The sequence below is a fragment of the Rhinolophus hipposideros genome, assembly GCF_964194185.1.
Source record: "Rhinolophus hipposideros genome assembly, chromosome: 21".
Classification (NCBI taxonomy): Eukaryota; Metazoa; Chordata; class Mammalia; order Chiroptera; family Rhinolophidae; genus Rhinolophus; species Rhinolophus hipposideros.
The window spans coordinates 41,588,772-41,605,231 of NC_138067.1; the positions used below are offsets into that span (position 1 = coordinate 41,588,772).

General features: G+C 51.0%; 2 protein-coding genes across 3 annotated transcripts in view; both read right to left on the minus strand.

The window, feature by feature from the left end:
- Nucleotides 1-14,090, minus strand: part of SNRPD2 (small nuclear ribonucleoprotein D2 polypeptide) — a 30,133-nt gene extending 16,043 nt beyond the window's left edge. Inside the window, exon 1 of the mRNA XM_081032221.1 lies at nucleotides 14,068-14,090. The gene's annotated coding sequence lies outside the window, so the exon portion shown is untranslated. The remainder of the gene's footprint in view (nucleotides 1-14,067) is intronic.
- On the minus strand, nucleotides 288-14,139 carry FBXO46 (F-box protein 46; the record flags this gene model as incomplete). 2 transcript variants are annotated; one of them, XM_081032208.1, is made up of 2 exons in its annotated part: nucleotides 14,068-14,139; nucleotides 288-3,229 (listed from the first exon to the last, which is right to left on the minus strand). In XM_081032208.1, the coding sequence occupies exon 2, from the start codon at nucleotides 3,150-3,152 to the stop codon at nucleotides 1,335-1,337; it is 1,818 nt and encodes a 605-aa protein (XP_080888334.1). In that variant the 5' UTR covers nucleotides 3,153-3,229; nucleotides 14,068-14,139. The 2 variants fall into 2 exon arrangements, with proteins under 2 accessions (XP_080888334.1, XP_080888335.1); XM_081032209.1 differs by lacking the exon at nucleotides 14,068-14,139 and adding an exon at nucleotides 8,049-8,406 and having other exon boundaries at nucleotides 1,335-3,229.
- Between the last annotated feature and the right edge of the window lie 2,321 nt (nucleotides 14,140-16,460).

The window sequence follows — 16,460 nt, forward strand, 5'->3', positions numbered from 1 at the left end:
ATACTGAGCTAGAAGGGGCTGGGGGTTCCTGGTGACGTCAGGGCCACCATACCTGCCCAACGCTGGATTTCTAAAGACATTAAAGCTATGTTGTTTAAGCTACTACTATTTTGAGATTTTCGAGTCCAAACTGACACAGACGAAGAGTCAAAAATAATCTCATGCTAAAAGGACTTGGCTAAGGATCCTGTTCTTTCAACTTTTTCCATCTCACCATGCACAAGCCCATGACTCCCTTCTCTCCAAAACACCCTCCCTGAACAACACATAAACCAGTCTGGGCCCAGCCTTATAAATACGGATTTTATAGAAAGGACCAATTCAAAATTGGTCAGATGCCACACACTAGAAGATTCCAGAACCACAGGGATTGAAAAACAAGAACAAGAAAAACCCCCCAAAGAACAAACAAAAACACCCCAGACCAAATTGCCTGAAAATTAAGGTCTCAGTTGACCAAAGGATTCTAAAGAAACACATATAGCTGGGGGTGTAGAGACCCCAATGCCTGAACAAGTACCCAGAGCAGAAGGAAAAAACGCAGAAATTCAAACCCACAGTCCCTGCCCGCAGGCCCCCCACGCTGTCGAGAGCGAGGCAAAGGGCTTCACAGCTTTTTTTTTGGGGGGGGAAGGGAAGTGATACAATAGCTTAAATAATGGGGGGAGGGAAATTTTTATACTCCAACTCTTTTTTTTCCCCTCTGGGGTAAGTGGAGAGACTAGTAGCTTGAGGTTCAGGAGAAAACGGTGATTTTTATTTGTTTTAATGGGGAAAACACCTAGATTATGGCAGGCAGGCTGCCATAAAACGTGTCCAGTTTGATCTGTCACGGGATGGATGGCCCCCAGTTCCTAAAGAGGAGGTAAGCTGTGGTGCGGGAGGTTTGGGGAGGTACCAGCCTTGGGTGCTGCAGCCTCTTGGGAGAACACAGCTCCAGAGACAGCTGGGGGAAGGAGTGGAAGGGGGCCAGGATGGGGGAACCCTTAAGTAGTACCAAAATTAGCTGCCATCTGCTCCCTGCTGGTGGGTCCCTGGGGTATAGAGAGTGGCAGGAAGGGTGCTGGGGCTAAATGGAGAAGAAACTTGAGATGATGACAAAAAACACCCTCCTTCTTGAGGGTCCCCGGCCCTGGGTCTGAAGAGTAGAAAATCAATAGGGGTCAGTCAATCAGAGAGCTTTCTTGAGTCATCCCCCTGAACCCCATCTCAGTTCTGGTGGGGGATCAACGCTGCCTGGACTGGGTACGGGCGGTGACCCAGTCCTGGCCCTTGGCTCCCGGGGGAGGGGGGAGGGGTGGGCATGGTGGGCTCTCCCCCCCCCTCCCCCGGCTTCACCTCCCCTCCTCCCGGCCAGCCCTGCCACCACCCCCTCCTGGCCCATTGCAGGGCAGCACCCAGTTGTTATCATGCAGACCCAGGCGGCAGCCAGGTGTCTCGCGATCAGCTCGGCGGCAGCACATCCAGTACGAACGTCCGTAAGGCAGGTCATGGTGGTAGGGCTTGGGGTGCCAGCGGCAGAGCGACACATCGCCCTTCTCGTATCTCTTGCGGCACTGCTTACAAGGGTCATCCCGGTAGAGGGGGTCACGGCTCCAACGCGAGTCTGTGGCCCGCACACCAAATGCCTCAATGATGCCTTTGAAATGGTGGCAGGTGCACTTGAGGGCCGCCAGGGCCCGTGTGGGCAGGAAGCTGAAGATCTTGACCAGCACGTGCTCGGGCAGCAGCAGCATGTACTGTCTCGGCTCCAGAAGCCTCTGGATCTTGAAGCGGATCTCCAGGAAGTCATGTGACACGTGCCGGTACAGGCGGCACAGGGAAGTGTCCGCCGTGCCCTCGGCATCGTCCGGGCCAGGTGCGGTGGCTGGCGAGTCAGCTGGGGGTGGCTCGGGGGGCCCATCTGGCCCACGGGACTGGAGGAAGAAGAGTTGGCCAGGGGGGGGCGGCTCCTCGGGGCTGACCGTCAGGCACACTGTCTCCTCTTTTACGTTCTTGGTGCCATCCTTGCCAAAGAAGATGCACTCATCTACCACGCCCGTCACCACCACATCCACGTGGAAGCCGGACGCTCCGCAGTCCCGGGCAGGGGGTGGAGGGGGAGCCGGGGGAGTGTCCTCAGGCCTGGCAGGGGCTGGGGTCTCCCCGTCATTGGCTTCGTCTGCCCTGGCCAGAAGGAACTCCACGTTGCTGGGGAGGGCGTCTCGGGAGGGGCTGATGAGCTGGTACAGGTCGCAGGTGATCTTGTCCTTGGCCCGGGGCCCGGGCCCTGGGCTGCCAGGGTAGGCACAGCCAGGCCGGCCCCCACTCCCATTGGGCAAGCTGCCGTCTGGTGCACGGGGCTCTCGGCCGTTGGAGATCCGGAAGGCAATGCGCACCTCCCCGGGGCCTGGCCCAGGCCGCTCCTCCTTGCGAAGACCCTTGGCTGGAGGGTTGTCCCGCTGGGCCTCAAAGTGGGCCACTGCCTCGGCGACACGGCTGCAGTCCCCAGCACCAGACCGTCGTTCAGACCCCAGCCCCTTGGCAGACCCGCCTTGCTCTGCCGACACAAACACCACAGGCGCTGGGGTGCCAGGGCGCGGGTAGTTCTGCAGGGCCAGGGCCGCCCGCTGTTCCACCAGGGCCACCATCTCGGCCACAGAGAGCAGATCTACACCCTCGCTGGATGAGGCTGGGGTCCCCTCGGCAGCAGGGGGCCCCTCCCGGCCCCCCGGGTCTGGCGGAGCTTTAGTGGGCTCAAGACAGCGCCTCCTCCGCTTGGCCTTGGAGCTGTCACTGCCCCAGTGCCCCTTGACCTTCATGGAGCTGGCCCGGCTGCTGCCACCACACTGGTGAGCCACAAAGAAGGCCACCTTCTCCTTCGTATTGCCGGGCTTGATAACATACCATGTGTCCAGCAGAACTCGACCCTCGTCGCCAGCAGCTGCTGCTGAGAGGAGCGGAGCAGGCTGGGAGGCGGGGGCCTCCGTGGCCAAAGCGGGGGGTGTGTTCTCGGAGTGTGAGGGCCCACGGTCTGGCTCCGCCCCGCTGCCTGGCTCAGGGCAGGCGGATGGCTTGAGGGTTGCGGAAGGCTGACGTGGCTGGTTCTGTGAGTAGGTGCCAAAAGGCCGGGGGCACCATAGCTGGAAGGGCAGGAGGCCACTGCGGTCCATTCTGGGGAATGGTGGCAGATAGGCAGGGCTCACTGCATCTCACTGCCTAAATGGTGGTAGGGGATGCCACAGGCCACCTGGAGACAGGAAAGAGGAGGTTGGGGAGCTGGGGGAGCCTGCCCTCTAGTACCACCCAGACCTCAACCTCTCTGGATGGAACAGACCAAGTTAGGCCACCAAGAACTCCATTGCTGCCCCACTGCACAGCTGAGCAAATGGAGGGTTGCAGAGGGACAGGACCTGCTCTTTCAACACCCAGAGCCTGACTGCGGCCGGCAGCTTGCTCCAACCCTACAGACCAGAAAGGTTCGCTGGCTGACTGCCTTCACTCCTGATCTAGAGGCCTGCTGCCATAACCCTTAAACTTTAGTGACAAGGCCAAGTAACATATAGCTTCTCCTTTTGCTATTTGCTCACCCAGGAGGCAGTTCCTGAAAAGACAAAAATTCCCAGCCCTGCCCACGGCGATGGCTGCTTAAGTCAACAGAGGAAGGAACGAAGTGGACTGGGCAGGGGAAGAAAATCTGAGCTTAGAGCCAGACAGGCCTTAAAGAAATTAGCTCTTGACTTTGTTCAGGTTGTGGGGATGTTTGAGAATTTCCCACACCTGTGTATCTTCCTCCAGAAAAATGCACACACTTGCACAGACTGTGCAGGTAATTCCCCTAAGCACAGCCACAGACCTGGGATAAGAAGGCCTGTTCTAATCTAGTCTCCTCTCCAAGATGCACACAAGTAAACCGAGACTCACAGTGGGGAAGGGTTACGGAGTGCAAAATCAGGCCCTCACACTTGCTTTCTGGACTTTTCAATTCAGGACTCTCTTAATAATGACCACTTTATTTTACAACAACTTTGTGTGCATGACCTCCTCTGGGTAATTCCGATAGACTTGGACATGACCCCTTTCCACTGCAGGACCAACAGGGAGCAAGCACATCCTTTCCCCTCCCGTATCAATCCTTCCCTGGCCCTTCTTCCAGATACCAAAATTCCCTCCAAACCTCGAACCTTCCACATGCTTATAGACCAGGTCAGCAAACTATGGCCCGTGGGCCAAATCTGGTCCACTGCCTGTCTTTGCAAACAAAGTTTTATTGAAATATGCTCATTTGTTTATGGCTGCTTTCACACTACAATGGCAGAGTTGAGTAGTTACAACAGAGAACATATGGTCTTGCAAAGCCTACAACATTCATTATCTGGCCCTTTATGGAAAAAGTTTGCTGACCACTGCAGTATAGACTGTCCCTCTAAATATAAGCAATTCCACAAACACCACTAAAACCCCATCACTTCATGGTTCTGTAGATACCATTCAAAATCCAGACAGCCTTCAAACACCAACAGACACCAGTCACAAAGAGAGTCCTAATCCTACAAATCTTTACTTCCATAATACCTAATCCCATTTATCCCTCAAATACTTACAGCCCCTGCTGAAATTCCGATTCCTTGCTAAAGTCAATCAATCAACCACCATATGGCCCCTAAAACCTATAGGTGGCTAAGTTTCCCAACCACCAATACATCTAAATGTCCAGGAACAGAAACTAACACAGCAAAGACCATTTCTATAGATGCTATCCCTTGATAGCAACCTGACCACCTCCTGAAATTCTCCAGTTAATTCCTACCCTTATCTTCAGAATATCAATGTCCCCCCAAAATATTCAGACCCTTCCAAATCCTACTTTAAACCTACAAACCTATAAATATTCCCTCCGGCACATTAGACCCCAATCTCAATGAACCCCACATAGATCCCATGCCTACCAAGAAGTCCAACTTACACAGCAATTTCCAAATCTCACAGATGCCCCTAAAGCCAGTTTCCTGAAATCTTACACTCACCTCAAACTCTTCCTAAACCTCTACATGTATTCCCTAGTTCCACAGAAGCCCCCAAACTGCAAAAGAACTCACTAAAACATAAAAGCTCCCTCATACATAAGACTAATCCCAAATTATATATTTCTCAAAGCAAAGGAGCCCCTCAAATATTCCCAAACAAACCCTACCAATGTTACAATAGACATTTGTAACAACAGAGCTTCTTGCAGGCTCACTGAAAGCTCATTAGTACCATTCTAACAAATGCTGCTGCTAATCCTCCCGGCCCCAAGGGGCACATAGTGTATTAGTCCGTTTCCAGATTCGGCACAGACAGGTTGCACCCCACGTCTGGAGTCAGACAGGTAGGAAGCAGGCGAGACAGGAGCAAGCCCAGGCATTCTGGCTCCAGAATCGTACTCCTGGATTCTTTGCTTTTCAGTCTCGCTGTGAGCTCCCCAATCCTATACCCACAAAACATCCCAAACCCCAACGGAGACCCCTACAACACGACCGAACCTGCCACGTTCCAAAAGAACCCCAACCCAAATCCCAAGGCGCCCCTTCAGCTCCAGGGAACCCCAAGTATCTCCCACAACCACACAAACACTTCCACGAGCCCTAAAATATCACTTCAAGGCGAATGGAACCCCCACATTTTGTAACCGCCCCCCCCACGCCAGCCGGGAGCCCCGCCCCCGCCGCGGGAGACAGCGGCAGCCCACGGGCACGCGCGCCGCGGGAGAGCAGCCCCGGGGGCGGGCGCGCGGCTCGTGTCCCTCCTCCCCTTTGTTGACAGACTCGCGCGTGACGCCGCCAGCCAATGAGCGGCTGCCGTTCGGGGCCTTGCCCATATAAGGAAGGCCTTGGCGAAAGGGCCCAACTTCGAAACAGGGAGGAGTAGGCGAGAGGTGACGAAGGAGGTGTGGCAACAGCCGCGTGTGAGAGAGTGTGGAACAATTCCCGGCTTTCTGCTAAACGGAGGAACACGGCCACGGCAGAGGCCACCGCAGTCAAAGAGAGGTTTATTACAAGACGTTCCCTCTATACAGAAGCCCTGATTGACGGTAGAGATTTAAAGGGACCAGCAGCTCCGGGATTGGGGCTCCAGGGAGGGAGGGAAGGAAGCGAGCACAAAGATTTGAGAATGCCCAGCTTTGGCTGGGCACCCTGGGGGCCAAGATCACCTCACTCTAAAAACCAAATCGCAGAACCCCGCGGCGGCTCTCGCAGCACTGAGTCTAAGCCTGTGGTGGCATTTAAGGCTGAGACCCTGGGGACAAACGGACCTCCCTGTCCAGTCGTCGTTGAGTCCTTTCAACCAGGCGCCCCAAATCTGACTCAGATTTAGTACAAGAAAAGAATATGAAATACCTTCATAATGATTGGAATATATTGATGACTTATTAAAATTATATTTAGGATATAATTTAATTAAATATTTAAAATTAACTTCTTTCTTTTGACTTTTTACATGATTACTAGATTTTAAATTACACATACGATTCGCATTATATTTCTGTCCAACAACATTGGTCCAGATCCTTTCAATGCCAGGCTGATTCCAGAGACACCCAAAGGTGGCTTCACCGCTGGTGCCTGTCCAGGCATCACGTTTCCCCCACCACCCTGCCCCAGCTTTGCCTGCTTCCCAACCAACCATCCTGCACATTACAGCCAGAAGGGTCTTCTTAAAGCATAAATCTGATCCTCCCCTGTCTTTTCAAAACCTGCCAGGACACTCTAGTGACCTTGGGGAAAAGCCGAGGTATCTCACTGGTCCAGCCTCATCCCTCCCCACTCCTGCACACCCTCAGATGACCCAGGTGGGTACATGATCTGGCAAAGAGAACAGTTAGAATACTGAGCCCTGCCTGATCCTCAGTGGGAGCTATTATCATCGCCACTGTGTAGATAAAGACACTGAAGCAGGACAAGTTGCCTAACCAGCCCAAGGTCACACGGAGCTGGTGTGACAGGGACCAGGGATGTGAGCCCAGGGAATCTGATTCCAGATCACTGGACTCTATCTACTGTTTCCCTGTATGTTCTCTGTGGTCTCAGCTCAGCCATTCCCTCCTGCAAGAAGCTAACCCACCAGGGCTCCCACCCTGGCCTCCCTGCTATCTATTCCTCAGAGTCACCTAGCTCTCCTTCCCTTCCATGGTCTTTGGATTTGCTATTGCCGCTAACTAGAAGGCTTTTCCCCCAGATCTCCACATGGCTCAATTCCTTATTTCATTCTAGTCTTTGCTCAGATGTAACTTTAACAGGGAGGCCTTCCCTGAGCCCCCTGCCTACATAGAACCAACCACCCACCTGCCTGCCGAAAGGGGGGACCTGTTGGTTCCCTCATCCCAGCCCTGCCCACTCTGTATCACCACTATATAAGGATGGATCTGTCTCCTCTACTGGACCCACAAACCCCCTGGGGGAGGGCAGGAAGGGCCAGAGCTCTCAAGGTCATCATGATGTCCACAGCATGGGACTGGATGGATCCAATCTCCCTTCCCTGCGGCTCCAAGTCCAAAACTTCATGAAGCCTTGGCATTGTAAACTCTGTTTTACACCCAGGTGCTGTCTGTGTCCTAGCCGGCGGGGTCACCGGGGCAGAATTTTCTAACTCCTCACACACTGAGCCTAGCACAAGGCTCTACATTAGGTCAGCTTTCAAAGAATGTTCCACGAAGATCCTTTTTTTGTAAAACATCACAACACAGAAAGACTGAAACTAAAAAGCTGGAAAAAGACTGACTAGGCAAATATGAACCAAGAGACAAGAAGAGTGAAGTTACCACTTAAAAAACAAAAACAAAAAAAGAAACTGACAAAAGCAAAAGGTATCAGGGACAAAGATGGTGACAAAACAAATTGACCCATTACACAAAACAGTTCTCAACATAAGTGTTCCTAATACTATGGCCTCAAAAAATATACAGAAGAAAAAAACAAAATAAAAAAAAACAAAAACAAGATGACAAGAGAGTTTGGTACATCCACAATTGTAACGGGAAACCTTAACATATCTCTCCAAAGAGAGCGGATGAAAAGAGAAAATCATACCCCATAATCAATGCCGTTGATGGAGAATCCACATTTTACATTCCTAGTTTGATATTCAGAGGTCCTCCTGCATGCTGGCCCTGGGTTGGGCGCTGGGGACACAGAGATGACACCGAGCTCACCATGAAGAGCTCATGGGAAAGGGGGCAGACATCCAAATAAACAATCATGACCAACATGAATATATTAGAGAAAATGACGATCACAACAGCAGTTAACACTTAAGTGTGCACTGTGAGCCAGGCTTTGCTCTCAGTGCTCTATAAATATTAACTTATTCAGTTCTCACACCTCACTATTTTTAATCTCATGTTAAAGATTAGGAAATGAAGATATAGAATGGCCACGTAATTGGCTTTGAACACAGCTTTGTGACTGCTTTGAATCAAACAGCCCAAGTTCATGAAGCACAAGCAGCTTCATTCATTGAGTATACCATGTTTCCCCAAAAATAAGACCTAGTCGGACAATCAGCTCTAACGTGTCTTTTGGAGCAAAAATTAACATAAGACCTGATCTTATTTTACTAAAAGACCCGATATAATATAATATAATAAATACAATACAATACAACACAATACCAGTTCTTATATTAATTTTTGCTCCAAAAGATGCATTTAAGCTGATTGTCCGGCTTGGTCTTATTTTCAGGGAAACACAGTACTAAGCACTTTGCAAGGATCTTCTTGTTCAGTACGTAAGGCCTTTGCACTCTCTGTTCCCCCTGCCCAGAATGCTCTTCCCCAGGTATGCACAAGACTTATCCCCTTACCTCCTCTGGGTTTTGCTCAGAAATCACCTTCACGAGAACTTCCTTGATTTAAAACTGCAACCCCCGCCACACCCTCTCCTCCTTCCCTGATTTATTTTCTCCTTAGCACATATTACTGTCTAATACACTGTAAACTTTGTTTATAAAGTTTCTCGTCTCCCCTCACTAAAATGAAAGCTCCCCCAGAGCCAGTATCTTTGTCCAGTTTTGTCACTGCTGTGTCCCCAGCTTTCAGGACAGCACGAAGCACTTGGCTACTGTAAGTGTGATGTCCAGAGCAGTAATCCCTGGGAGAGTTAGAAATGCAATCTTGGGCTCCAGCCTATACCTGCTGAATCAGAACAGGATCTTCAACAAGATCTCTAGGCAGTCGTATGCGTCTTTAAGTTTGAGATGCAATGCCCTAACACATGGTACCGTGTTTCCCTGAAAATAAGACCTAACCGGAAAATAAGCCCTAGCATGATTTTTCTGGATGACATTCCCTGAACATAAGCCCTAATGCGTCTTTTGGAGCAAACCTTAATATAAGACCCGGTCTTATTTTCAGGGAAACATAGTAGGTGTGCAATGCATATTTGTTTGAGTGAATGAACGAATTCTTAACACTGTCATGCTGTCTGCCTTTAGCACATTTGATAACGGGGACCTCCTGGAAAAAGATGGCTGATTCCAGCCAAGTCCACCTGTGGAAATCCTGCTCCGGGGACTGAGGCAGGATGTCACCTCCTCTAGGAGCTGTCTCAGTGCTCTCCCAAGTTACATGGGATCTCTTCCTCCTGAGGCCTCCTCTTGCAGCACCTGTCACCTGTCATTGCTGAATGACCTGAGTCAAGGCCTCTCTCTCCTCCATCCTGTGGGTTTCTGGAAGGCTAGGACCTCTCCTCCAAGGCACAGCTGCTCTAGCCTCCACATTTGGCTCAATGGGCTAGTTTAGCTCTTCCAGCTCCATCCTAGCCTGTGAGAGCTTTCCAAACACAAATCGGACCCTATCACTCCCCTGCTTAAAACCCTTCCGAGAGGTGCAAGTTCGCAAAAAAACCAAAAAACATGTCTACGAACCCTTTCTCATGAAGTTACTGGAGGGTGTGCTTCTCCAAAATGAAGGCGTAAACCAAGAAAAAGGAAGTGATCAGATCAAGGAAATAAGATCTAGTCCAGAAGAGAGGTCAAAGGAATCCCCAAATGAAGGTAAAGGGAGAGCCTAGGACAGCTGTGCAGCAGCTCTAGGGAGAACCTGTCTCCGTAAATGCACAGACAAGAGCAAAGCTGACAACTAATAAGCTAACTAGGTGTGCAACTTAAGACGTCTGAAACATCAACAACAATAAACTAAAGAAGGAAGAAAATGATACAAAACATATGCCTGACCCTCCCATGCTGACTCAGGTGACAGCCCTCGCCCCACCTTGGGGCACCTCCATTCCAGGCTTGGGGCTGTCTGGGTCCACACCAGCACAGGGCTGGGCATAGAGCACTTGCCCACAGTCACACAGGAATTGGTGGCAGGACACCAGGGCCCTGGTCCTGGTCTTTCTATCCCCCACCCTCCTGACCCCATCACCCACCCCGCCATCATTTGTCCACAATCCTGATCCATCATCCGTCGCCCTTTCTTGGCTTTTTGGCCTCAGGGTCTGTTGGCCTCTTTCCCCGTCAAGTTTTCCTTCCCAACTAAAAGCTCCCTAATGGCAAGAATTATCGAAATCCAACACGTCAGGATCTAGAGATCTAGATTGCAGACAGAATCCAGGCAAAGCCAGCCAGCATCCCAGCTCTCCCAATTGTGGGGGCATGACCTCAGGCAGGGGGCTTAACCCTCCATGCTTCAGACTCCCCCACTGTGAAATGAATATAATAACAGCACCCACCCGTGCGTTGGTTGACCACTCACTGAGCTCAATCCAGGAGAGTGCTCAGTGCCAGCTAGGCACTGAGGAATGGTTGGCTCACTATTCAGGTGCTGGAATTAAAAAAAAGTGAGACTACCTGAGAGTTTGGAAATCACTGACCCATCCAAAGACTTGTTCCCTTTCTATTTCACATTCTGATACTAAATTGATCCCATTGCCTCACAATAGCCAAAATGTGACCATTCCTTTATTATGATTGGGTATTGGGTCTCACTTATTAACTGAACAGACATTTATAGAGAAGCTACTGTGTGCCAGGCTCTATTCCAAGCACTAGGGATATTCAGGAAAAAGAAGGAAGAAATCCTTGTCCTCATGGGGCTGATACACAAATTGGAGAGAGGGACAATAAACACATAGTAAGTGTCAAGGTGGCAAATGCTGTGGGAAACAAAGATAGCAAGTAAGAGGGATTGGAAGTATAAGGAGGGGAGGTTATGATCTGAATCAAGGGGGTCAGGATGGCATCACAGATCAGGTGATGGGCCAAGCCTTTTAGAAAACCTGTGCTTTTAGGAATAATACGGCTTTACCACAGCTGCTAGAAACACACCATTAAAATGGTAAAAATATCATTTTGTATGAGTAAGCTTCAGACAAGCACAAGTTGAAAATACATTTAAGATTTTAAGAAAAGGCAAAATAACTTGGAAAGCAGGCATATTTTCTAAAATAAAGGGGAAAATAGTGTCACAACCCCCCTGGGTGCCCAGATGTGACTGACACACAGGAACAGGGATGAGTGGGAGGTTGTCAACTTTTCCCCAAACCAATACCATTTCAGATAATTCACTGAGAGCTGGAGGCAAAGTGTTAAAAATCCATGAAAACAATGACAAGCAGGCAAAGATGGCATGAGAGGCTAAAAATGCATCAGTAATATAGAAACCCAAACCTGGAAAATGAGCACAAGTGCCACCAGAGTTGCAAAATTGCCCCAGCGCTGTGACACCAGCAAGCTCTACAAGAGCAGGGTGTCAGCCTGCACCTGGTACAGACCCTGGCACATTGGTTGACAGAGCAGGTGCTCTATCAACACTGTAGACTACTTAAGGAGTAAACCCGTGTTTTCCAGAAGAGGAAGCTGAGGTCCTGAGGGGTTAAGTGACTTGCCCAAAGTCACATTGCTGTTGGGTGACGGAGCCAGGATTCAAATCGGTATTCTGGTTCCAGAGTGCATGCTCAATACGTTTTTCTTGAAAGAATAAAAATCATGAAAAGACTTCCCATTTACTGAGGGCTTCATAAGCACTAGGTATTATATGTGTTACCTCATCAACTCCTTACAAGAGCCTCATTGTTGGAATGTATCCCCATTCTACATATGAGAAAACTGAGGCCCAGAGTGAACCAAGGACACACAGCGGCAGAAGTTAGCGATTTGAACCTGGGCCTATCTGACGCCAGTGCTTTCCTATCAGAGTCAGAGAACTTATGTGATATTTAGGAAGTCTCACAACAAATGAACCAAGATGAATTACAAAGTTGCCACACTGCCCAGTGAGGCCCCAATGACCAAAAGGTTGGGAGAGAGGAGAACACAGTTGTTAGAAATATTTCCTTTTCACTGAAATACCTGGAGTTGGGCCAGGTTGGGCATTGCCAAGTGAATTATTTATATTTGGCTGAGGATAGGGATGGGAATGGGGACAGATTGAATTTCTGAGCACCCCCTTGGGGAGCCACTCTTGGACGTGGGAGCCCAGGGGTAGAGGATGGGGAACTAGAAGAGTCAGGATATGGGGGCGACCTGGGAGAGAAAGAAAAGGAGGCAGCCTGGCTGATGTCTCACTCACTGGTCCCTCTTACTGCCTTCTCTCTCAGGTCTGATTTCTATTCATGTTCAAAAAAGTGACTTTACATCCAAGCACTTTACATGCTTACTTCTGTGAACCTTCTAACCTTCCTACGGTTACTGATCCCATTTTATAGATGAGAGGCCAAAAGACTTGCCCAAGGTCACACAGCAAGTAAACGGCAGAACTAAAATTCAAACTGAGTATTGCTTCAGTTCTTCAGTCCTTGTCCTACTCATGACATCGTACTTCGGTACAAGGAGAGGGAACTCAATTACAGCAGTGAAAGCACAGATTCTGAGGCTGGATTCCTAGGTGTGAATCCTGACTCTATCATTTAATGCTGGATGACCTTGGGAAAGTTGCTTAACTTCTCTGTGCCTCTGCTTCTTTTCTGTAGAATGAATAACAGCACCTACACCTTAGGAATGTTGTCAGAATTAAATGAGGTACTACTCACAAACAGATAAGAACAGGGCCAGGCACTTCCTAAACAGTAAGTGTTAACTGTAATCCACTGTGGGGAGTTCATGCATGCTTCTGAGCTGGGGTGTGCCCAGATCAGTGCCAGATTTTGAGAAAATGCCCCTGGGGCTGGACTGAAAAGGAGGGAATCCATTAGCACCTGTGACCCAGTCACATTCCTGGGGTGGGGAATGTCCCAGCAACAGCTCTACTGAGGCCTTACTGCTAGCCAGAGTAAGGATCTTATGGCGCCTCCCCTCTTCTCGGTGCCATGCTATTCCCACAATACAGATAAGGGCACTGAGTTTCAGAGAGGGGAGACTTGCCCAGTTCGGTCACAAAGGAATGGCAGAATAAGAGATCTTAATTATGGGCTGCCCCCACACACAAACCACTACACTTTTCTAAATCCCACTGGAGAAATGAGAGTGCACCAGGTTGTCTCTATGGCCCCACTGGCCATATTATCTTACAGTTGTGATTGTCCAGTTTATCAGGAGTCTCTGGCTGGACCAGGCAAACTATCACTACATCCCGGCCCCTAATCTCACGCTCCCCATCCCACCCAGTCCTGAAGCCTAACCCACACACCACTCTACCATTGATTTCTCTCTTCCACCATCCCAATTTGCTCTCCTCTCCCTAATCCAATACAGAGGCCCCCATCCACCGCATCCACAGCTGGCCTCTCCCTCGAAGCCTCCAGACCCCCTCATTCATCTAGCTCTGACCCCCATGCCTTTCCACATCCCCCAGCTAAACCCCTCAAAATTACCCCTTCAGGGCCTCTGCCTGGACGCCTAGCCCCTTCTCCAATTCGGGACCCACTTCCCCAACTCCAGGTTCCCTCACAATCAATCCCAAAGCTCGACTCCCTTCCCACCTCCAAGACCCGTCCCCAACCCCCATTCTCTTACTACTCCCTCCGGCTCCCATTCCTCCCAACCCCCTCCCCCAAGCGATCTCCCCTCGTCCAGCCTCTTCTTTAGCCCCTGCCTCTTCCCTCTCGCCACCTGGTCCCGAACCCCCGCCCCAGCTCTCAAGCGCCCGGGGCCCCCGCTCCGGGTTCTCACCATCTCCCTGCGCCGCAGCTCCCTCGGCTACGCGGGTTTCCCCCACTCGCTCCTCTCCAGCCTCCCCTTCCGGGTTCCCGCCCCAAAGACCGCTGGGAATTGGAGTCCAGTCGGCTACGGACTACACCTCCCAGAAGGCAGCACGGTCAAGCTGTCGGAGGTGGGGGAGGAAGCAAACTGAAAAAGACAACTGTAACTCCCTAGAGGCAAAGAGGGCTCTTGGCAGCGCAGGCGCAAAGAGCGCCCCCGCCAGGCGCGCTGGGAGATGTAGTCCAGTCTCCTCCACTTTGGCCCCGGGCCCTTGGAAAGGGAATTGAGAAAATTGCAAAGGGGCTTTATGAGGGGTGGAGAGTTGGGAAAGAGCAAGTTTATCGTTTTACGTAAATTGATTAACGCAATAATTAACAGAGCCTTGTACTTTTTCAAACAGTTTCCCATCCATTTTTTCCTCTGGTTTTTACTACGACCACCTCCTAATTTACAAATGAGAAAATTAAGCCTTAGGAGGGAAGGAAGCCCCATGCACCAGGAACTCCGCGTCATAGAATAAAAGCTCCAGGAGGACAGGCACCTTTGTGTATCTTAGTAAAGCGCCCAGAACAAGTGTAAATAAGTGTTGAGTAAATATTGCATGCTCATTATATGCCAGACAACCTCAGTAACAATTATTCCAAATTTATAAATTAAGGCAGGAAAAGATTGAGCCTTTCTCCACGGCAACACCGCAAGAAAGTGATTGGAACTGAAATGTGTTGGACACCAGGGCCTCTACTCTCCACAATGTCGCTAGATCACCTCTCCTTAAGCTATATTTTCCAGTCCACCCGCTTCACGGACCATGAGAATCAGCTTTCTAAAAGGAAAAGTTTGGTATTTCACGGCACATACAGCTTCGTGAGGGGAACTGCTACAAAGTTACAATGCCAATGGCTCTTGTCTTTGAATCTTTAACGCAGGCCCTGCCTCACTAGATTCTCATGGTTTGTGAGCCTTCCAGACAGCACTGGGAAGACCGTGGCTAAATTCCCAACTTCCAGCATGGTGCTTGGCACACAGAAGGCCCTTGTTAGATACGAGGGAAAAGGTGGAAATGGAACACCTGAAGGCCTGAAGGGAGACTGGCCAGACCTCTCCTCCAGAGAGCTGGAAGTTGGGGAGACCCCGCCTCCTAGTTAATATCCCTTGGCTGGGACCTCGGGAGCCCGCAAGGGGGCGTGGCTAGCTGGGTGTGGCCCGCCGAAAAGGCGGCAGCTGAGTGAGCGCTGATTGGTCGGCATTTTGGCGCGCAGCAGCAAAGGCTGTGTCAGGAGGCGCGAGGCAGACCTCGCGCTGTGCTGGAACACAGGGTCCTTCCCCAGGCGCGCGTGCGCACGGCCGCTTGCACCCTACCCTTTCCCATTTCCAGTTTCTCGCCCAGCACACTTGGCGGGAACGGGTGAGGGCGTGGCCTGGCGTCAGGCACACACTCTTGCTCGCCCCTTCAGGCCTCACTCAGGAGCCTCGCACCCAGGGGATTCGCGCCCACCTCATGCTGGGGTGGGGAACGTGGTGACCGAGGCCAGACTGGGGCCTGCACGCGCCGCCATCCTCCCGGGACCGGCGGGAGACGCAGTCTGATCGGACTCCCACGTGTGGGGCTGGAGAGAAACCAGAAGGGGGGGCCTCACGCCATTTTGCACGTGCTGAGGCGGGTGCTGGAGGCTGAGGGGAATTGGGGTGGGGAACTGACTGGCACTACTGACTAGAGGGGAGCCTGGGGTGCACTCAGGAGCAGCCCTTTGTGTCCGTGGTCTTCCTCTGGGGGGCCGGCGGGGGCCAGGGGCCAGCGTGCCCTGGGTGCAGAGTGGGGGGCAAGGCGGGACTGAGGCAGCGGAGCTGAGTTTGGGTTTGAGGCTGGGCCTAGGTTGGGGGATCCAGGTTCAAGTGTAATGCTGGAAGGTTCTGGATGAATAGGGTTGGGGATCTGGGATCTCAGGATTTGTGTCTGAATGTAACTAGTTTTGGAATCTGAAGATCTTCAGTGTTGTGACTTGAAGCCTTCCTGTTGGCGCCGAACCTTGGGACCTGGAAATCTCAGTTTGGAGTTCGGGAGTATCATTTCGGGGCCCGGGGTCTGATTTGGGAGGATTGAAGCCTCGGTAGCGATTTAGGGTCTAGAATCGCAATGTAAAGTATGAGGTATGAGAGTTAGGGTCCAGAGTCACAGTTGGGGACCTTGAGAATTAAGTTTCAAGGCCTGCGGTCCCTGGAGTCGGGGCTTCAGTTTTAGAGTCCGTGTGTCAGAGTGGGACTCAGACGGAGATCTCTGTTTTAAGGTTGGGGTCACAAGTTGAGGGTCTGAGTGACAGTTTTGGGGTCTTGGGGTCTTTATTTTAGGATCTGAGGTCAATTTG